The following is a 23,463-nucleotide window of genomic DNA, read 5'->3' as shown; positions in this document are numbered from 1 at the left end:
AAGGGAGATAGCAAAACAAAAAACAGAAGAAGAAGATAGAATGTCTCAGTTATAATTGGGTTCTGGAACTTCAGATAATGCGAGGAAAAGGGATAAAATAGAGAAAAATAATAATCAAGCTGAGGAACTCAGCACAGACGCTGCTGCTGCAATGCCATCCTGGCTCTTGAGGAGGAAGCTGATTATCTAGACCCGTTTCAAACTGGCAAGCTATGGAGTGGAGACTGCATTGGTTGGCCTGATGGATGATCTCCAACTGGGAATTGACAGAGGGAATGTAACTCTGTTGGTCCTCTTGGATCCCTCAGCAGCCTTTGATATTATTGACCATAGTATCCTTCTGGAACATCCAAGGGGGTTGGCGGTGGGAGGCACTAATTTGCCATGGTTCCAAGGGCAGATTCCAGATGGTGTCTCTTGGAGACTGTTGTTCTTCAAAATCTGAATTTTCCTATAGTGTCCTCTCAGGGCTCCATATTGTCTCCGATGTTGTTCAACATCTACATGAAACTGCTGGGAGAGATCATCAGGAGATTTGGTGCAGGATGTTATCAATATGCTGATGACACCCACATCTATTTCTCCATGTCAACATCATTAGGAGAAGGCATAACCTCCCTAAATGCCTGCCTTGAGGCAGTAATGGGCTGGATGAGGGATAACAAACTGAGGCTGAATCCAGATAAGATGGAGGTACTAATTGTGCGGGGTTGGAACTCGGTAAGATTTTGATCTTCCAGTTCTGGATGGGGCCATGCTCCCTCGGAAGGACAGGTATGCCGTTGGGAGTGCTTCTGGATCTGAGCCTCTCCCTGATGTCCTAGGTTGAGGCGGTGGCCAGAAATGCTTTCTATCAGCTTTGGCTCATACGCCAGCTGCGTCTGTTTCTTGAGATGAACAACCTCAAAATGGTGGTACATATGCTGGTAACCTCCAGACTGGGTTACTGCACTGCACTCTATGTGGGGCTGCCTTTGTGTGTATACTGGAAACTGCAGTTGGTCCAGAATGTGGCAGCCAGTTTGGTCTCTAGGTCATCTTGGAGAGACCATATTACTCTTGTGTTGAAAGAACTACACTGGTTGCCCATATGTTTCCAAGCAAAAGGTGCTGCTTATTACCTATAAAGCCCTAAACAGCTTAGGTCCTGAGTATTTAAGAGAACATCTTCTTTACCCTGAGCCCGATTGTCTGTTAAGATTATCTGGAGAGGTTCATCTGTGGTTGCCCAGTCATCTGGCGGCTACTTATGAATGGGCCTTTTCTGTTGCTGCCCCTGGACTTTGGAATACGCTCACTGTTGAAATAAGAGCCTCCCCATCTTTGGCAACTTTTTAAAAGACACTGAAGACACATTTATTTGTCAGGTTTTTAATTAGATTTATAGTTTTAATATTTTTAATGTTGGGTTTTAAATTATTTTAATGCTAATAATTTTAATGTTTAAATGATTTTAATTGTTTAATTGATTTAATGTTTAAAAGATTTTAATTGTAAACTGCCCAGAGAAGCAAGTTTTGGGTGGTATATAAATATGTCTTAAATAAATAAATAAGGCTACCAATCTAGGATAACCAAATGGTATGCAAAACATTTTGATTCCTTATCACTAGAAAGCATTAAAAGCAGCAACAGATAAAGTAAGTTCAGGTTCATTCACATTATATTAAGTGGCAAAGGAAATGCTTGTATATAAAAGGAAAGTGAATACTTTAACATACTGGAAATTAAGGAAGTATTAGGTGTATTTGACCTTTGAACAAATTGGCCATCGCACCATATTAGAACCAATTGAAACACAAACACATATGAACAGTTCTTCTCTGAGTTTCTCTTATCGCTACTGACAAATATCAGACATTATATAAGCAAAACACAAGAACCTTAAATTGAACTTAAGATGTTTACTGAGCAACAGTTGCTGTCCACATGTGCAGAACAAATATGGTTTTTGAATGTTTGTTCTTGTATGCTTTTCTCTACTGGCATTAATATTTTACAAACTATGTAAAAGGTAAGTGCAAGCTTTTCATTGAAAATAAATGGAAAAGGACAAAATAGATGACGGAAAATGTTCCAAGTATTGTTTTATTAGAGTTTGAAAAAACTGGTTTCCATTCACAAATATATTACAATATTGTATTATTTCAGTGACTACTTCAAGATATAGCCTTTACAAATGTTACAAAAGTTCATATTTATTTTATATAAAACATGAAAAGCTAGTTAGAGAATACAAAGCAGCTGTTTTTTCAAAATATAAAAATAATAGCACACCATTGTTTCTATGCACGTCTTCTCCAAACCATTGTAATTTTGAGCAAAAAGGCACTGTGGAGTAAGTTTTCTACCATGTTATGAAAACTACTTATTATGAATTAAATGGATGTTCACAGAAAAGTGGCAGGTTATTCTTGCTTTTTAAACTTTTGTGTGTGTGTTTTTTTAAAACAATCCTAGTAGTGTATCTGTTATATACCACCGCAAATAGCCAGGGGCAAACTCATCCGAGTTTGCATAGGAACTGGGGGTGGGTGGGAATTACCTTGCCCATAAAAGCATTTATGCTCCTATTTTAAAGGGAGAAATATTAGTTTGGCATCTGCTAGAAAATTAGTAGTATTAATGAGATTAATAATAACTGTAATTAATTCTAGTAGTATATTCCAGTTTGTAAAGGAACCATTTTGTTGGGATGGGCAGAAGAACACTAAATTTCACATTAGTTTCAAGTTCAAAGTTATGATTTTCCCCCTTCCTTCTCAGTGCCACCACATTAACAAAGCAACCTTAACTTACCTTTCTCTATTTACAGGATAACTAGAATTTTAAAGACTAACTTTAATTGCTTTTAACTTCAAACAGAATAAAACTTCCAGTGTCACTATTCTGCCCCATCACTTGCAAAACTGCCCAAATGTTAGCAGCTAAAAGATTACTACTATTAAATCTACTAGGCACCCCACAACTGTTTTTAGAAGAATTTTAGTACTCTAGAAGTGGCCAAGTTTTGTCACATTTTATGTAAATTGTGATTGGCTATTGTGTAATGTAATGTTTTTGGTCATTGACTGAAATGATTGATTAGTACTCTGAATAATTACAAACCCTGAGACATTTAAGATTTTAGCATTCTGGATATTTAAATGTTATGGTTAAAAATGTGGCATACTTCTACCATTAAAAAGCTTACTATAGCTAACTTAACATTCTAATTTAGCAATTTATTGCTCTGGATCTTTTAAAAGAGTGTGTGTGTGTGTGTGTGTGTGTGTGTGTGTGTGTGTGTGTGTGTGTGTGTCTGTGTCTTCACAACTTGAAATGAGATGAACTCATGATTAGGGAAGTTTTCCAGCATTTTCACTACTAACTAAGCATTTAGACTCCAAGGTTTCATAAGACTGGCCTTTCAAAAGCAGAAAACCACATACTTAGGTAATTTAAACATGGTAGCTACCTCTCCCCAAAACAATAAACTGGGTAAATCTACTCCCAGTCTGTTTTTAAAATTTCAGTGTTACCGACTGTGCCCATAATAAATTCTCCACTATACTAATGAATCCTCTACGTTAAAAAAGCTTGATTGTAATTACAAGAAATAAATGTTTAAAAGTTGGCGTATACATTGGCGGACATGTTCTGCAGCTAAATGTGGGTGGTGTAGACCTACCTGTGCCACTGCAGGGCTCCACCATACATGGCAACACTGCTGCACAAGGAGCTTTCCCAGAGAGCAGGCTTTACCATGAACTGCCAAAAAAAAAAAAAAAAGGCGCAAAAAGTGGATTTTGTAAACCCCAGATATAAATGGGACTACACTCTTTTTCATGTGTGATGAAAAACCCAAATTGTGTGTACAGTGCTCCCTCATAGCTCACAGAGACTTTAGGATAAGTTTGGTCAATATGTGAACACACACCTCCATTCTGGATATGTGAACTAAAAGCCAGATGCAAAAAACTTCAAGAGTGTTGTTCCAGTACAGCTCACAACTGCAGGGTTATATTGGAAACAATGCAGGTAGCACATGTGTGCTAGAGCCCTGCAGTGGCTCAGTGGGTGGGTCTGCACCGTCTATCTTCTGCTGTAGAACATGTCAGCCACTGTGTTTAGCAGTGCACTGTTATTCATGACACAATCAAACTTGTCACAATTTAGCAGTATAGTAGTTCAGTAAAGTGAACTAATGTCTACAAGACATTTTTTAAAAACTGAAAAACTGCTCTTGCCATTAGATTGACAGGACAGATACTTTCCTTCTACATCTATTAAGTAAAAATTGATTGTAGAAGTTGCTTTGGGATTATGATATATTCTGCCAATAAGCTGCATGACTGCCTAGGGTCATATTTATACTATTTCTTCAACTGAACAAATCCATAACACACTTTAGTTACTCTTCTGGGGAGTTAAAAGGAGGTGGGAACAGGAATTCTGGTCCCTCTTTGAAAAACAGCACCTCTCTCGCTCCTCCACATCAACTCTTTGCTCATGTGAACACTACTTTATTATAATTCTGCAAGCTCACTCTCAGACACCACTCCCTCTTAGGAAAACAAAATGTTTAGTCTTTATGAACAGTGTGTAGTGTTCATAAACTATAACTGAACAGTAAAGTAGTAAGGAGGCGTAAAGTTTTGAAGAAGCCCTTCAGGAATACCCAACACCTTTTCTGTGTTCATGCAAACACTGGAGCTTGCTACAACAGTCAGCATACAAACACAAACTGCTACAGCCCCTGTAGCATACTCAGCCATCAGTTTTTATGTCAGAGAAAATGAAATAACTTTCAATTTTTTTATTTCTAAACTAATGTAGTTTATCACATCCCTCTTCACCAGTACGACACACACTCCTACTAGAACAAAATTTGGTATTATGTGCAGAATACTGCACCCTGAGAAACCCAGCTTTCATTCTCTAAACGTTTACAACTATAAAAGTCTGTGAAAATATGCTTGCAAACAGGTGGAGAATGTTGGTGAAATTTTGAAGCAGAGAACTACCAGGCAGAGAGTAGAGATTCAGTGCTGTGTAGCTTCAGTGCTCCTTGCCCTTTCTAAGGATGCTGTGATAACAGAATTTGAATATTTTTTTTTTAAAGATATAGAACCCTATATAGCAAAGCTACCTTAAGTAGACTGCTTGAGGGCCGTGGAATATCAAGAATAATAAGGAACTAGCTGATCCAGTGCAGAACATCTGCACCCCTAGTTTGCCACCACCACTGCTTTCTCCCCCCACCCCTGCTTTTTTGCCTGCCCGCCCCTGCTGCATTCTCCCCCCGTCTTCTTCCCCGCCCGCCCCCTACCCGCCATCTTCTTCCTTCCTCACCTGCCATCTTCTTGTTTCCCCTCCCGCCCGCTGACTGGTTGGCTGCCACTGCCATTTTCTTTCTCCCACCCGTCCTGTGGCTACCCAGCAGCTCTCCGAACTCTTGCGAGAGCTGCCATGCATGGGATTAGCCATGGATATGCCTTAGAAAAATATATATAAAGGTGGTGATGGCGAAGATGCATGATTTTAGCAGAAAGGACATTTTAAAGAGGAAACTAATATATCAGATGCTGATAAGCCATAAAAATAAAACTAGCAATATAAAAATTCAGTATTCCAATAATGCACAGGTTTCCAAATTGTGGTAATTCCGGACAGAGGGCTCTTCTAAGTGAGCTTCTCTGGTCTTATGCAATGAAGTGCATGTGGAGTGATGGTCTATACCAAGCAATTCTTGCACTAGGTCATCCCACTACTTTTTGTCCACACCAGAGTGCAGTGCATTGAGAAACAATGCAGGTTTGGGTTCCTTCTACTGTTCTTTTGTTTTTGTTTTAAAGAATTTAAATTTTGGGGTTGCACACTACACTTCCAGTTTATCACACTTCTGGCTTACCAAATTTCTACAGCATTCCTCGCTCCACTTCTGTCAAGACTCCCATGGAACTTGGAATGAAAGAAACCTTGTTTGAACATGGTTTTCAGTGTTTCCCTGTTCTTTGGTTTTCATTGCCACTCTTTTAATAAATCCTACCTGAACATCCCACTGAATTGTTCACTTCCTGAAATCCCACTGAATTGTTCCTTTCCTGTCCAATTGTCTCCTTTTAAAGAACTGGGTGCAATCCAATACATACTTTCCTGGGAATAAATCACTGCACTTAGTTGGACTTATTTCCAAGTAAACATGCATCTATGCTGCTGCTGGGAACATAACTGCATCCTTTCTGTGTTTTTTGATGTTAAATTGCTGCTATTTTGATTATGGGTGAGAAGGCAAGAAGAATTAGCATAAATATTGCTTTTTTAAAAATGTAAATATAAAGGGGGAATATTTGGTGTTTAGAGTAGCTCCCCATTCTCTGCAGCATTGAATGAGGTACACAACAATCATTTGGAGGACCACAGAGAGAGAAAAAGAGAGATGGAGGAGTGGGAGAAGGCTTCTTTTCCTAAGGGCTGAATAATAAGAGCAAAATTGCACTTTCCCCCACCCTGCAAAAAAGCTAATAAGTAATGTTATTGTTGTAACCACAGATCATAACACATACATTTAAAAATTTAATTTTAAAAGGGGGGGCAAAAGACAGTAATATCACCCAATCAACCACTGTGAAAAAAATAAAGACCTCACAAGGTGAGAACTGGAAGTGAGGTCAGTGTGAAAGTGAAGGGGCATTGTGAGGTCTGAACCTCCTCTTTTTTGTATATAAGATTTCTGTACTGCAATTGCTTTGCTTACTCCCTGTGTTAAAAAGCTGAGTAGGGCTCAAAAGTTCACAGCCCCTGTTCTACAATTTGGTTTTGGAGGGAGAAGTGTTTTACTTGTTTGATTTTGGAGGGAAGAGAGGGTTTGATTTGATTTGGTATGTTTTAAAATAATGGAGGGCATTTGAGTTGTGTTTATTGGTTTGTTTGAAAAAAAGAGAATATAAGGAGACTGCCTTCAGCAGATTTAGTGCAGTGAGAGCTGAAGTTGAGCTCAAGAGAAGTTGGAGAGCTGAAGAGAGTTCAAGAGAAGGAGTTGCTGTCACAGATAATCAGAATTGGTGCTGGAAAGAGAACTGAGAAATCACTGGGAGAGTTGTGACTCTTTGGAGGACCAAATCACTCCTAAAGTAGCTGAAGAAACAGTCTGGGACTGAACCCACAGAATTGGAAAGGAAGAGCAGGACCTGAAGCTGAGCAAGGGACAAGCTAGACTTTTGTGCATATTTTATTTTATTTCTTCTTCAGGGGCATAACTACTATTAGGCAAGGGGAGGTGGCTGCCTGGGGGCCCCCATGCCTCAAGGGGCCCCCCAGAGGCAAGTCACATGACTATATATTGTGAAGAGTGTGTGTGTGTGTGTCAGCGAGGGGCCCATTTTAAAATAGTGTATCTGGGCCCACTCCAGCATTGCTACGCCCCTGTTCTTCTTTGTGCTCATTTGGTTGCTGTTTTGCACAATAACTATTGTATACTGAATTGAACTATTTTAAAATAAAGTTTTCTTGTTTTGAAGTTAAAAATGTGTGGCTACTGTCTGTTTCCCCACGCCATGCTTAGAAGCCTTTCCACCATACCTAACTTTTAATAAGACAGAGGTTTGGAAGGCTGTTTTAGTAGACACAGCCTAAGGGGGTGGTGTGTGTGTGTGGTGGTGGTAGTGGTGGGGTATAGACCATAAAAGTCTACTTGGTGGCAGTGCAGAAGTTTAGGATCACAGGGCTGGTTGAAACCGGGCTGTGACATGTTGTAACAGCATGGTGGGGTCTGTGACAGGCATGCAGGGAACTCTTGGGAGCCAGCCCTCCCATATGTCACCACCTATTCAGATAACCACTCCTCTACAGGTTGTGCTACAGTCTGTCTTCATTTTTTCATCCTTGTGCAGAGTATTCCCCTTCCATGACCAAGTTAGGATAAATGTAGTAATGAAAAGACTTTGGTGTTTCACAGATTGTCAAGCAGATCATGGAGCAAAATTATTCTTCAATATCCATAATATTATCTGGACCCTCCACAAAAGCACCCATAAGAACCAGCTATAGTGTTGGAGTAAGCCACCATCTGCAAAGACTCATGGATACAATTTTTCACTTGGCACTAGCCAAATATTCAGAGTGCAATTTAAAGTACTACAATTTAAAATGTAATTAGCTTCCCCTGTGTTAGGCTAACACCTATATTAAAAATTACATTCAATATGCAGAATGTCTAGTATATAAGGCTACAGAGCATCATATAAGTCAGAACATGCACATATATACATGGTATATATACACACAAACACAAAAGGTTCCATGTTACAGTCAGTTTCCATATAAGCTATATAGTGAAGCGCTATATCACAGTGAAGTCTACCACTGTTCCCAGTTAAAGTCATCTCCTCTACCAAACAGAACAAAAAAACCTAAAATAGTCAGGAAAATTACTGCATTGCCAGCTAGGACAAGACCACAAGCTCCCCATGCGATCTGAAATACAAGAAGGGGGGGGGGGAATTAACTAACTAAATTAATTAACATTCATTGATAGAAAATACAGGTTGTTTTGAGCATTAGAGAAGTACAAAGAAATACAACATCAGGATGCTAAAAGCACTTAAGAGCAAGTAAATTCTGAGTACTAAGCAAACTAAAATAATTAGTAGTCATTACAGAACTAGTGGTATACTTCAAAAATCTCATTAAATATTTTGCTAACTATACTGAAATACAGAACAATTACTTATCCTTGAGGTATAATAAAATTTGGTCAAGAGCAATTCATAAAAAGTTTGTAAGACATTCAGGGTGATTTGTTTCAAGCTCATCATCAAGAGCAGAAAAAAAAATCATGAATAATCATTTACAGTCAGCCTGCCATGTGTTTTCCCCCAAAAACAACAAAATAAAACCCTCCAGCCATCAGAAGATTTAAAGGTCTAGAAGAAAACAGAAAAATACTGTCTGCCTGCCAGACCTCAAATGAAAAATGAGGAATTTGTGGGGAGTGAGGAAACCACTTCTAATGAGAAATTTAACTTGCAGGGTGATGACTGGAATAATGTTTAAAGCACTGTCTTTAAATAATAGTCACATCTTGACATCTCTTTGAGTCAAGATTCAAAATGTAATAGTGTTAATGATAACAGAAATGGTATAATGTTTGACTGGATTAACACTCTTGGGACCTGGGGTTTAAAGAGTACGTTCAAATGCTGCAGAATGCACAACAGCCACATACAGATGTAACACTAACACCATGGTTTAGTGTTACATGTATTTGCAAAGCTGAGCCTTGGACTCAGTAAAGTACTCTTTACACAACGTGTACTTCAACTATGGAATTTGCTGCCACCAGATGTGATGATGGCCACCAATGTAGACTGGTTTAAAAGGGAATTAGACAAATTCATAGAGGATTGGGCTATCAATGGTTATGAACCTGTATATTTCCAAGAGGATGAGAGGAGGCATGGCACTGAACACCAGGTGCTAGGGGTGGTGTTAGGGGCATGCTTCCTCTAATCCTAAGGGGACATAGTTGCTATCCAACAGAAGGAGGTGATTGTCCTCTTTTCCCACTTGTGGGCCTCCCAGATGCACTTGGTTGGCCACTGCATGAAGCAGGATACTGGACTAGACGGGCCGTTGGCCTGATCCAACTAGGCTTTTAAAAAATGTTCTCATGCCTTACCCAGTCCTCAAGCACAAGGGGACTGAAAGTTGTTGCTTTAGAACAAACTAGTTTCCTGTGACACTGAAACCTGAGAAATTCTAGTTTATGCCATCTACAGTTAGTTCAAAAACGAGGATCTGGAACTGCAGTTTGACACAGTAGCCCTTGGAATGGGTTTTGGCTAGGGATGTGCGAATCGATTCAGGTACAAATTAATTTGTACCCAAATCTAGCTGATTCAGGTGATTTGGAGACAGAACAAATCACCCCTGTGGTCCATTGGCTAGATTCAGGTCCAAATTGAATCGTGCCAGATTCGATTCAAATTGCATCAAGATTCGGGTTCCTCCTCTCCCCCCCCCCCCCAATTCCCAGCTTTCTAAAAAAAAAAAAAAAAAAAGCTAAGTTCTAACCTTTGTAGAAGTGGAGTTATGGAGCAAAATGTGTGGTCACTATTCTTCAAGTGTTTGGATTCTTTGGTGTATAATAACTTTTCCTCAATGTATCCCTATGAGGATTCATTACACACCTTTATTTCTTCTATTCATGTTGACTGTATTTGAATAGTGTCAACTGTCAACTGCCATGTGCACACAAGACCCCCCACCCACCCACAAGGCAGTGGGGTACTACTCAGTTTATGTTCTAGAAATGTTTTCAAGTGTTTAGACTCTTTGGTGTCTAATAACCTTTCCTCACAATGAATCCTTATCAGGATTCATTATACGCCAAAGAGTCTAAACACCTCAAAAAATCCTAAAAAATAAACTGAGTAACCCAGTGTGTGGGGGGTGGGGGTGTGTAGTTGACACATGGCAGTTGACAGTTGGCACGGTCCAATGACTGTCAAAATGAACAGAAGAAATGAAGGTGTGCAATTAATCCTCATAGGGATTCATTATGAGAAGATGTTATTATACACCAAAGAATCCAAATTCTTTGGATCCTTTTTTTCATCCTTTTTTCAGAAGTATTAATATGTTTATTAGCAATTAAATCTTGAGTTATGCAGTTCAAACTGATACAGGCAAAAAGCATTGATCTGAAGACAGAAATGACATAGAAATCATTTCCAGGTCATTTCCAACCATGCAGACCCGCCATTTTGCTTATTTAAAACTGGGTCTCTAAGACCCATCTGCGAATACACAAAACCATGGTTGTTGAAACTGTGGATAATGAGGGCCACCTGTACATGAAGGCCACAGTGTACATAAGATAAGACTTGCATGGCATTTATAATTCTGCTTTCATAAATATGCCCAATACATTGTTATGTGCTAATTGTTATAAATAACATATTTTCTGTTCTTAGAGTAGTAACGTATGTTTAAGTTTGAGAAGTCTTAGATACATTTCACACTTGCCCACACCCAAAAACATAGAATACAATGGCTTTTTCCTACATTGTCAAAATTTCCAGATGTTTTACCTATCTAGATTTCAGCAAAATGTTTTTTATATAAAAGGAGGAGTTAGAGCTCTCTCTAATGGTGTATTCTTACACTGCATCCTTCAGAGATAAATCTATTTGAATCAAGATGCAGAGGCAAGATTTAAAACAGTACTACTAGAAAATAATTAGTTTAAATTGTGGTGATCAAATTTTATAGACATCGTAAGTGTCAAGAATCTCTCTAAAATACCTGGGAGTAAATAAAGCAGAAGGAATATTGCAACTAAATACATGGAAAAAACATACTAAAGATATTTCCATTTGGTAACAAAGCATCAAGTATACTGACCAAAAGTTGTGGATAAATGCATTTAATTTTATTTAAAAGTGCATAACCCACTGAGCTGGACTCTCAAAGTGCTTACAGCAAGCATAATTATCAAGAGAAAAATGTAGATGGGGTAGAAAAAGCTCCTCATCATTCATTAATAGGAAGTTTTGAGCACAGTGAGTAGGAAACTGTACTTGAGGTATCTCATTAGATTATCTTGAAGAACAGCCAATGTGAGAGATAAAAGGGAATGCAACAGTGCCAAAATGATTTTCTGCCCAGTACTGTTGCATATAGTTACGGCCTTTTCTGGACTGGCAGGCCCTGGCAATAGTAACTCATCCCTTTGTTACCTCTTGCTTGGATTACTATAACATACTCTTCCTAGGGTTGCCTTTGAAAATGAATCGGAAGCTTCAACTAGTCCAGAATGCAGCGGCTGACCTCCTCAAGGGTGGCCGTAGATTTGATAGTGTTACACCTCTTTTACGGTCGCTGCACTCGTTGCCTGTTCACTTCTGGGTCCAATTCAAAGTGCTGGTTCTCACCTATAAAACCCTTATGGGCTTAGCACCTGTAGATCTCCAGGATCACCTCTCTCAGCCAGTTGTATCCCGACATGCGATCTTTTCAGCTGGCCCTCCTTAGTGCCTCAGGCCCTGGTGTAGTGTGTGGTGCCAAGGCCCGTAGGAGGACCTTCTCCTATGTGATGTAGGATGCGACCACAAAACCAAGAACTAGGTGCATGCTGCTTTTGGGTAGCATAGTATCTGAATGCAAGTTAATCAGTTATTACCTATTTGGCAATAGCCTATCTGCAGGATAGTTTAGAAAGGTGTCGAAGCTCTGAGGTGTCAAAGAGGCATATGAATCAAGTGTAAGGCCTTACCACTTTAACACGAGCAAGAATCATAGGAAATCCAAATGCAGAAACGACAATTCCAGTTGTGAAAAAATATGCCAACTCCACGCATGCACTGCTTGCAGCATCTGTATCATCGCTTACTCTTTTTGCAATCAAGTGAGGAATAGGACACATGGCGTAAAATATCAAAACAAAAAGTGGCCAATACACACTGCAGAATGATAAACACAAAGAAATGGAAAAGATACATCAATTTAAAATTAACTTTGTGCCCAGCTTATTTTTCTCCTCTGAAATCACAATAAGTCAGAAACACACCCACATACACACAAGAAGTACACTGGAACCATAAACCCAATACATCTACGTACCTTTTGGCTCTTCAGGTGTTTTTTTTAACCCCAATGGCATGTATTATCCTTATCCTTTTCCTTATCTCCCTACTTATGTCAATTACCACTAAACACCCACTTTAGCGAAGCTTTTCTCAAACCACACTACCTTCACTTTTCTCAAACCAAGCACTACCTTCACTTTCTTCTTCCGCTTGCTCTCCCACAAGTTATGCCCATTGACATCTCTGACCTCTTGCTCATTGTTATCTCTAAATATAAACTCATTTTTTAAAAAACCAACACAATTTTAAGCCACCTTTTAAAAATTCTAAAGAAATGTACTTAGCAGAGATGCGGGTTTTAAAAAAAAATCCAGAAACCTTTCCCATACTTTATTTTTCTGTGGAAAATTTTCCATTTCTAAAAATTCATTCATTAGTAACAATGAATTGATGCTAAGACAATTTTAGGCAAGCTTGGCAATTTCAAAGTTGTAAGTAATACTTTTCAGTCATTATCCCTAGGAAGTGTGGGAAAAAGAAGGTTTTGTAAATGTATGTGTATTCCAATAAAAATATTTTTTTGCATAAAGCTTTGAATTTTTTTTATAATGCTTAAACCACATTGTGTCTTTATTGATTCCACCACCACCACTCTGCCAAACAAATATTTGATTTCACTTACTTGGCTACTTGGAAAACTTTAAGAGGCAAGATGTAGTATTGTGAAAAGTAGTATGATGAATTCTTTTTTCTAAATCTCTAACTCAAAAACATGCTAAATAAGATCACAATCTATTTAGGCATCAATCAAATTTGCACAGAAATTTTTTCTGAGAAAAAATTGTGTAAATTTTATGCAAATAAGAAAAATTGCATGGGATTTTCCAATTCAAAAATTTCCAGAAAACTCACATCTCTGGTAGTTAGAACTAGCAAGTTAGGTGAAAGAGTATAGCACATATCCCAAAGTTATATATTCTTACCCATAATGTTCTAAGGCACAACCCAGCATGAGAAATGTCAGACCAATTACTCCAGTGAATGATAAGCCAACCAGAGCTAAAAAATAAAAAATAAAAGGAATGAAATCAATAACATGAAAAACTTCAATAATGTTGTAATACAAAGTGATCAAATATTGTATTTAAATGTTAAATCTCATGTGGTAAATGTTCTAACAGCACAACTTTATTTGGCTTTCAATAAAATGTGGCTTTTAAAGAATTCTGTATACCACCTAGAGATACACATATCAGGCGGTAGATAAATACGAAAAATAAATATGATAAACATAATTCCAGGTTAAGTGTTTACATGATGAACATTTATAGATTTCTTTTGCTCAATTAATTTCTATTTTACATTTTTTAAATATTCCACTCTTCTTCCAATGAAGAGTTGTGTACATAGTTTTATTTATTTACTTACTTACTTACTTACTTACTTACTTACAATATTTATACCCTGCCCCTCCAGTGCACTACTGCTAGGAGTGGCTCACAGCAATAAGACAGACACAGATACAATAAAATAAAATTAACTAAATTTTAAAAAGTCAGATTAAAAACCACAATTAGATTCAAATTAAAACTGAAAATTATAAAAAGCTAAAGAACCTACCAGAAATAACAAAATAATAATGGATCATTAAAAAGCCTTAAAAAGGTGTGTCTTAAGATGTTTTTTAAAAACACTAAGGGAGGGAGCATGGTGAAGCTCTTCAGATAGGGTGTTCCAAAGCCGACGGGCCACAACCGAAAAGGCCCTGTCTCTAGTCCCTGCCAACCAGATCTCTCTTAGTGGCGGGGTCATGAGCAGGGCCTGAAATGATGGTCGGAGGGCCCTGGCAGATTCATATGGGCGAATGCAGTCCAACAGGTACCTTGGCCCCAAACTGTGTAGAGCTTTAAAGGTACCTTGAATCTCGCCCGGAAGCAGACCAGTAGCCAATGAAGCTGACTCAGGGTGTAATGCTCATGGGTGTAATGCTCATGAAGCAACTTGCACCCACGAGCATCCTTGCAGCAGCATTCTGAACCAGCTTCCGAACAGTCTTCAAGGGCAGCCGCATGTAGAGTGCATTGCAGTAGTCCAATCTGGATGTTACCAACACAAGAGTGACTGAGATCAGGTCCAACTTCTCCAAGTAGGGTCGCTGCTGGCATACCAGCTGTAGCTGGTAAAAGCGTTTCTGCACACTGCTGCCACCTGTGCTTCCAAGGATAGTGCTGGATCCAGAAGCACCCCCAAGCTGCGGTCTTTGTCTTTCAAAGGGAGTGTGACCCCTTCCAAGACCAGATTTATCTCATTACTCGGATGATCAGTTCTACCAACCCAGAGCACTTCTGTCTTATCTGGATTGAGTTTCAGCTTGTTTGCCCCCATCCAGTCCAAAACAGCCTCCAAGCCTTGGTTCAGAGCATCCACTGCCTCCCTGGTGTCTGCTGACTTAAAAGATAGGCAGAGCTGGGTGTCATCAGCATATAGATGGCACCGCAGCCCACACGTATGGATGACCTCTCCCAGGGGCTTCATGTAAATGTTAAACAGCATGGAAGACAGAATAGATCCTTGTTGCACCCCATAGGCCAAAGGCCAAGGGGTGGTGCAGGTATCCCCCAGGACCACCTTCTGAGTACAAGCCCCTAGGTAGGAACAGAGCCAGTGTATAACCGTGCCCCAGGTCCCAACCCAGAGAGACGTCCCAGGATACCATGGTCGATGGTATCAAAAGCAGCTGAGAGGTCCAGGAGGATCAACAGAGTCACACTCCCTCGGACTATCTCCCAGCACAGGTCATCCACTAGAGTGACCAAGGCAGTTTCAGTCCCATATCCTGGTCAGAGGCCAGACTGGAAAGGGTCCAAGTAATCCGATTCATCCAGGGCTGCCTGGAGCTGAGACGCCACAACACTCTCCAACAGCTTGCCCAAGAAGGGGAGGTTTGAAACAGAAATGAGCAATTTTATCTGCAAAATGTAAAGCAAATTAGGGATGTGCACGAATAACTTTGGCGCTGGCGGGGGTAGTACTTTAAGGGCGGAGGAGGGTGTACTCACCCCTCCAGCCGCATTTCCCCCGCTAGCACTCTGTTATCTTTAAGCCCCTTGGGGTGGCAGCGTTCCTCCCTGCCGCCCTATTTCCCCCATTGGCCAGAAGCAGTGAGCGTGCATGTGCCCAGCGTGTGCACACAACGGGCGCACACGTGCTTGCTACTTCCGGCTGTCGGGGGAAACGGGGCAGCAGGGAGGAACACTGCCGCCCCGAGGGGTTTAAAGATAACAGAGTGCCTGCGGGGGAAATGCGGCGGGAGGGGTGAGTACACCCTCCTCCACCCTTAAAGTACTACCCCCGCCCGCGCCGAAACCACCCCCAGCGCCGAAACGTTTTGGAGGCCTTTATAATGGTCTCCGAAACATTTCGGGCACATCCCTAAAGCAAATCGGTCACAGTGGGCTGCCGAATGTTCTGTTTGATAGTCTTTGGGGTCCTCACCTAGGAGGCCTCAAACCACTCGAAAAAGCTCCACTGGATGACACTGAGCCGATGCGATTTCTTCACCGCCATGACTACCATAGAGTAGGCCCTAATATGGGCTCTAGCCTGTCTTCGGTCACATCCATTCCGAGTTTTCCTCCAACAGTGCTCAAGCAGTCTACCAGCCTGCTTCATTGTCCGCAACTCACCCTATACCAGGGAGTCGCTTGGGCTCAGCGGGTTGGGAGAGGGTGCCTAGGCACGACCATGTCAATCGCCCGACCCATCTCCTCTTACCAAAGGGAGACCAGGGCATCAACAGGATTGTCTGCAACTCTGTGAGGTAGATTAAGCTGAGAGGTAACTGGCCCAAAGTCACCCAGTGAACTTCATCGCTGAACAGTGATTTCAGCCTCCTCAGTCCAGTCCTAGTCTGACACTCTAACCACACTTAATGCATAAACAACACTAAATGAACTGCATGGCATCCCAGAGTTTATAATCCTGCTGAAACCAAACAACTCTAGTTCTGGTCAGTGCCTGGATGGGTGACTACTTGGGAAGCTAACACAAGTCACCATAAACTCTACAATGGAAGCAGGAAGACAGATGGACTAAATGTGTAGTTTTAAAAATAAACACCACTACACCAAGAACTACAGGTTTGGGGGTTTGTTTACATCAGAGCAGACCACCAATAAAAGTAAGCTTTGGGTCCAGAGCTCCTATGCTTTTAAAAGCTGTCCAGAAGAGAAAACATCAGCAAGTTCCAACCATACTACCTGACCAACTGCACTAACCAGAATTAATCTATGCAATTATTAGAAACAGGAGCCCTGCCCTCTCTGGCATCTGGATGCCCTGCTTGGGAGGGAGCTGTCATAACCCCATTGCTTCTGAACAACTCAGACAGGTGTATGACAAAGCTATACTAGCAAAAACACAGAGCTTTCCACCAGAGAGGTATTGCCATATGAGTGGTGAAGAAATTAATACTGTGGGCATCCTAATTAAGAAGCATGAAAAGGTTTAGGTAAAATACTTTGCTCATATATTTCTACTCTCACCTTTCCACCAACTGTCTCTAACTGACATACAAAATTAAAATTAGAGTAAAATCAACGAGAAACTTCAATAAAAAGGTTTTTAAAAAGATAGTATACTGTATAGTGGTTAGAGTGTTGGACTAGGACCGGGGAGACCCGAGTTCAAATCCCCATCAGGGGCATAACTACTATTAGGCAAGGGGAGGCAGCTGCCTGGGGGCCCCGCCTTGAGGGGGCCCCCAGAGGCAAGTCACGTGACTATATATTGTGAAGGTTGTGTGTGTGTGTGTGAGAGAGAGAGAGTGAGCGAGGGGCCCATTTAAAAATTTTGTCTCTGGGCCCACTCCAGCCTTGTTATGCCCCTGATCCCCATTCAGCCATGAAACTCACTGGGTGACTCTGAGCCAGTCACATATCTCACCTACCTCACAGGATTGTTGTGAAACCCTGAGTCGAATCATGCCCAGCCCAGGGTGCACTACTGCCGCCGCCACCTCTCCGTCCAAACAACAAGGTCAAGGGTGGGGAAGGGAGTGGGGCGCAAGCAGGCCGAATATTTGGGTCCCCGCCCGCTCGTGCCCAGTGCTGGCAAGGCAGACGACACACACGGGCGTCGGCTGGGACACGGGCAGCAGCAGCAAAGGGAAAGCCAGCCCGGGGCCGGTCCCAGCGGCGTGTGGCAAGATGAAGCCCCTCTCCTCCTCCTCCTCCCCGCAGGGGACCGGGCCAGGTGGGGGGAGGGCGTGGGAATCATGGCGACGGTGAGGAAGGAAACCTAGCAAAGAGAGCAGTCCTCAAGGGAAGAGTGGGGGGCGGCCGAGGGAGGGAAACGGCCAATACCTTTGATCCCCGCCATATCCCCTTCCTTTGCGGGGCGACTTCCACTACTTCTGGGCCCGCTTTCCCAACCATGAAACTGAAGAGGCGGAGAGAGCCGAGGCTTCTTCCGCCTTCTGCTCACGTGATGGTACCATACTCCTCCGTCCTTCCCCTTCCCACCGTGTCGGGGGAAAGAAAAAGCCTGCCCGTCTCGTCAAGGCGGAGAGAGGAAAAACACACGCTCCTTCCCCCTCTGGTGATAGCGCGCCCTTATCTGCGCCTATCTACTCCTTTCGAGGCGGAGGGCAGCGCACCCCCGCCCCGCTCCTCATCAGCGCTTCAGTCCCCCGGTGGGTGTAAGCCGGGGGGGGGGCGGGGCGGCGGCTCTTTTGGCAGGAATTCTCAGAAGTTCGTTGTATGGGGCAGGGGAGAGAACACACACATTATATAAATGTGGCAATTATTGGTTTCACGTGGGGTTTGCAGTGATTAAAGGACCCACCAGGAGTATAGAACAGAAATATTATTAGGGAAATCAGCTTCAACATCCACCGGAGTCCCCCCTACTCCATACAGTGACAAGCACTTTCCAGTAGCTGTTCCCTTTGATCTGCATCCCTTCCTCGTTTCTGTGTTATTGTTCCCTACTTAGTTCTACGTACATTGATACAGCAATCGCTACAACTGTTGCTCAAGCACTAGGGGTATGCATGGTGGCTGGGGCACCAGTTTGGCCTGGGACTGGGAGCTTTAAGGTATGAATATTTATATACAGCTCTTTTCAACCAAAGTTCTCAAAGCGGTTTGGGTGCCCTGTCCCCAAAGGGCTCACCATCTAAAAAGAAACATAAGGGAGATACCAGCAACAGCCACTGGAGGGATGCTGAGCTGTGGTTGGATGGGCCAGTTGCTCTTCCCCTGTTAAATATAAGAGAATCACTACTTTGAAAAAGGTGTCTCTTTGTTCAGTTAGCACAGGGGTAGAAAAGATAAGAGGGGAACAGGTCCTCATATGCTCTCTGCCGCCCTTTGGAGCTTCTTGCTAGGACCGCACCTGGCCCAAGAATCCCGCATGACTCCAGCAAGCACATGTCCGTGCATGCATGGACAGCCATTTGTGTGGTGAGCAACACCATGCTGACCACACAAACTGGACCCATGTGTGCACAGACGCCATGCGTGTTGGCGCTGTGTAGGGATTCTTGGGCCAAGTGCTGCCCCAGCAGGAAGGTGCATGGTAGGACAGAAGGTGGATAAGGATCTGCTCTCCTCTTAAAGCTCCTGCTCAAACCAGTGCTCAAACCACAGTTTGTGCACACCCCTATCAAACACCAATGTGATCAAATGCCCCAAATTGTCACTGTCTCACTATACACACTTGGGCCTGGGCAGAGTTAGGTGCATGCTTCTGAGTTTACAGTTCCCAGCAGACTACTGAACTCAGGTGGAGCATTTTGAACGAGGCAGCCAACTTCAATTTCTCCACTTAAGTGTGTGCATTCCTATGTGTGTGCATTCCTATGGCACACCTCAGCCAACAAACATACACACTCATCTTCCATTTTTAGGATACAGATACACCACTGTACAGTTGCAGGAAACATCTACATTTCAGCTGCAATTATTTAAAAATATTGCTGTAAGCCTTGTCAAAGTAATGTATTTAGTTTGAAGACCATCTACATTTTTAAAAGTTCTTTAATAGTGCACCCAGATGCAATAAAACCCCTGCTAACTGGGCAAAGAGGCACCCTTTACCATGGTGATTCTCTTTATTTAGCAGGGGGAGAGTAACTGGCCCTATCCACCCCCAGCACAGTACTTCCAGTGACTGTTGCTGGTGTGTGTCCTATGTTTCTTTTTAGAATGTGAGCCCTTTGGGGACAGGGAGCCATCTTATTTGTTTTATTTCTCTTTGTAAACCGCCCTGAGCCATTTTTAGAAGGGCGGTATAGAAATCGAATTAGTAATAGTAATGATGATGATGATGATGTCATTAAGTTGTATGACTCAAGTCTATTGCTCCTCAAATAATATATAGAAAGGGACCTAAACTAAATAGAGAGCTGGAAATCTGTAAAATGTGAGTCCCATACAGACATGTTGTAGAGATGCATTCAGATGGTTTTAGACACATACATGTTTTTGTATCAATGAGTGTAGTACCAGGTTGCTCAAGTGTATAGTACAGATAGGAAGTATACTGTTGTACCTGTGTCCCACAGGTAAATGTGAATAACTGTATCTGTACCTACACAGAGATTGTACAAATACTGAAAATAATGTGTGAATAGGTCATTAATCAGTAGTAGAAAGTCCTGAGTTCAGTCCTCACCATTTCTAGTCAAAAGGGTCTCAGGTAGCAGTGCTGGGAAAGGCCTCTGCCCTAGACCTTCGAGAGGCTACTGGTCAGAGTAGACACTACTAGATTTGATAGACCACTAGTCTCACTCATAAGTGGCAGTCATATTTTACTTCTTGAGCATTTAAATTTATCTACAAAAGCATAACATACAAATAAAATGGACTGAGTTTGGAGCTTTTTTAAAATATATACAAATGTTTTAGGCCAGTCACATTTTATTGAATATACCATATATTTACACACACAAAACACACATTAAGAGTTTTTAGTCAAACAGTAAACCTGAACACTGACAAGCTCTGTAACTATCAGATATGACCAAAAATAAACCTGTTTGAGTTCAGTAGTTTTGACACATAGCAGGTCTCACTTTCATGCACCATAAAAACACTGCAGTTTTTAAAAGTGTTTAAGAGGAAGTGTTTAAGAGTGTTTAAGAGGAAGTGTTTAAACTGGGTAGGTTTTCCCCCTTTTTTACTGAACTAGATGAAGCTTAAATGATATCTGGTGTTTTGTGAACATGTTAATTAGAGGGCTTTCCCCCCGCTTTCTATAAGTCTGATGTACAAAGCAGATGTTACCTTTTCATTTTTAAAAAGTATGTTATATTAAATCCATGTATATACCATAAGCATAGTTCACACAATATCTACAGATGTGAATGAAACAGAGTAAAACAAGTCACAGGAAAATGATTCACATTCCAAAAATGTTTTTAATAAGACAAGCACATACTTGATCAAAACATTTCATAATATGTTAATAAATAACATCCAGTTTGTTGTCGTTCAAACATCTTAATCTTTTGTATATATAAAAAGGAGAACTTGGTGTTTTGTTTCACATTGGCAGTAAATGGCAATAAATAATGGATCAATACAACAAAAAGATGGCATTTAATATAAAAATAAATGTCGGCTGGGTGAATACATGCTGTATCTGCAGAAAAGGGTTTTTTCACTAGAAAAAATCAGAATGAGAAAAAACAGATTGTCTTTAAAACAGTTTGATCACAATTTTCACATTGGCTAGAGATTTCTTTCTTTAAGAATGCCTATGAAAACCTCTCTCTCAATTCACTACTATCCAAAAGGCAGATACAGATGGCCAAGTTTTTCCATGCAGTAACTTTTGCATCTACTATGCAACAGCACTATGAGGAAATAGGCTGTATAATGGGAGCCAGCATGTGATGACTCCAATGCCATCATGCCATCCACAAGCTGCAAAGATCTCACTTTTGAAAGCAATGTCACACCAGAATCTATAAACATTATGGATCTCTTCACACAATCCAGTTCCACATGGCTGTCACTGCAAATTGACAATGTCAACAACAGAGGTGGTAAGGACGATGGTGAAGAAGAAGAATATCAATCCACCCTATGCCCTACAGATTCTGGACTTCATTCAGGAAATGTCAGTAAATAAAACTGCCTTTACAAGTTTCTCTACAAAAGGAGAAACATTTCAAAGTGCTATGTAAAATTAGTTTTGTCGGAAGGTGAGAAAACCTACTTTTGTTCTATCTTTATAGATGCCACCATGTGAATATATGAACATTATTGCTTACTGGGCCAATAGGTATTTCATAGGTCAGTAGATTTCACTATTTGCTTACTTCAGATTTGATAGAATTGAGATTAAGTTATGTCATAACATAAGGTTGTGTTCACAAATGCTCAGGGAAACTTTGGATAATTTGATCTGAATAAAGATAATGTGAATAAATTAGGAGGAACGACCCCTCTTGTCACTGGAGAAAGCAAGGATTAGTTTTTGTTTTACCTGCTGTAGAGTTTTAAGACATTTCAACTGGGGATATTCAAAAGCATTTGAAAGATATATTAACTCACACCCTCACTTCTTCTAAATGCACAGCACTCTCAAAACTCAATCAACTATTGGATTCAACATTATCTTCAATAGGTTTGTGCCTGCAATTAAAGACACTTCCCAAACTCTGTGGTGGTATAGAATGTCTGGTTATCTGCTTGTCTGAAACATGAAATACAGTACTATGCTTAAGGCAGCAGCAAATTGCCACATATATATCCAGTTTCATAGCTGTCCCTTTCAAAAATATAGTACAGTAAATAACTGAAGGGTCAAATTATTGTCAGATCATGTAAACATCCATATGAACATCCTTAAGTTTTAAGAAGGTTTGTCCTGGGAATACATTTTCAACACTACACCACTCCCTGGTGATACAGAATTCAATTTGTAAGCAATGGAGGATACTTTGTTTACCTCACTTGTTCCAAGACAAAACGATCCCAATTTTCTAGAATGCATCCTTACCTACCCTGTTTAAACCTGAAAGAACACTATATGATTAGTGCCTAGAACTCCTCTCTTTGCATTTGTAATTCATGGCATATGTAAGGAGCAGAGTCCGCATTTCCCCCCCTCTTTTCATGACGAAAGTGTTAATATCAGGGCTAGTTTTATTATTTCCAAATTTCCAGCCAGATATCAGTTCAGCTGTGAGAATCTTGCGGCAAGAAACTATATGAGCACTAGCACAGGTCTACAGCAATGTCTGAGGAAGAATCCTAATATAAGGGCTTTTGGCCTTGGTTTTCAAATTCTGACCAGGCATCATTGAGCTCCATAAAAATCATCTTTGCATATTGTTCATATGGCTGCCCTGTAGCCTAGAAGAAAACACAGTAAGACAGAAACATATTAAAAGCTGTTTAAGGTAACACTGCTCATGTACCATATGTTCCCAGATAGAAGACTATTCTGAATTTAAGACCAGTGGGGAATTTAGCCATGGACCACAGGGCGGGGGGTCCATGGCCTCCTGTGGGCCTCCAAATGTTTTGGGGGACCTCGTCAGAGCCCTAATGCCCTGCTACTTCTGCCCACACCTGCCCCACACACTGCCACTATTTCCTCCTCTTCACCAGTGAGCTGAGTGGAGGAGGCCAACCCCCCCCCCCCGGTGGTGTTGGTGGGCACAGGTGGGCCTCCTTGGCCTGCGCACGTACACAGTTGATGTCACGGGATGCGATACTCCAACTGCACTAACATGCAGGTTGAGGAGGCCTGCCTGCGCCTACCACCATGGGGATGGTGGTCTGCTCCACTCACCTCCCCTGGCAGTGAAGAGGGGGAAATAGTGGCGGCACATGCGGCAGGGCCGGGCAGCAGCAGCGGATCAGCTGTGGGGCCA

General features: G+C 41.4%; 2 protein-coding genes across 5 annotated transcripts in view; both read right to left on the bottom strand.

The window, feature by feature from the left end:
• Positions 1-5,333: 5,333 nt before the first annotated feature.
• Positions 5,334-18,251, bottom strand: LEPROT (leptin receptor overlapping transcript). The gene is made up of 4 exons (XM_053249026.1): positions 17,936-18,251; positions 13,556-13,631; positions 12,260-12,446; positions 5,334-8,457 (listed from the first exon to the last, which is right to left on the bottom strand). Exons 1-4 carry the CDS (start codon positions 17,949-17,951, stop codon positions 8,341-8,343), a joined length of 396 nt encoding a protein of 131 aa, XP_053105001.1. The 5' UTR covers positions 17,952-18,251; the 3' UTR covers positions 5,334-8,340.
• A 2,121-nt stretch (positions 18,252-20,372) lies between these two features.
• The window catches only part of DNAJC6 (DnaJ heat shock protein family (Hsp40) member C6), a 90,450-nt gene continuing 87,359 nt past the window's right edge, over positions 20,373-23,463 (bottom strand). For all 4 annotated transcript variants that reach the window (XM_053249030.1, XM_053249028.1, XM_053249027.1 and 1 more), the window contains one exon: positions 20,373-22,939. In XM_053249030.1, the coding sequence (XP_053105005.1) occupies positions 22,838-22,939 (102 nt within the window). In that variant the 3' untranslated portion in view covers positions 20,373-22,837. The remainder of the gene's footprint in view (positions 22,940-23,463) is intronic.

This window comes from Hemicordylus capensis, chromosome 4 (genome assembly GCF_027244095.1).
Source record: "Hemicordylus capensis ecotype Gifberg chromosome 4, rHemCap1.1.pri, whole genome shotgun sequence".
NCBI classification, from domain to species: domain Eukaryota; kingdom Metazoa; phylum Chordata; class Lepidosauria; order Squamata; family Cordylidae; genus Hemicordylus; species Hemicordylus capensis.
The sequence above is the reverse complement of the archived record's forward strand: the minus strand, read 5'-3'. Positions and strand labels throughout refer to the sequence as shown.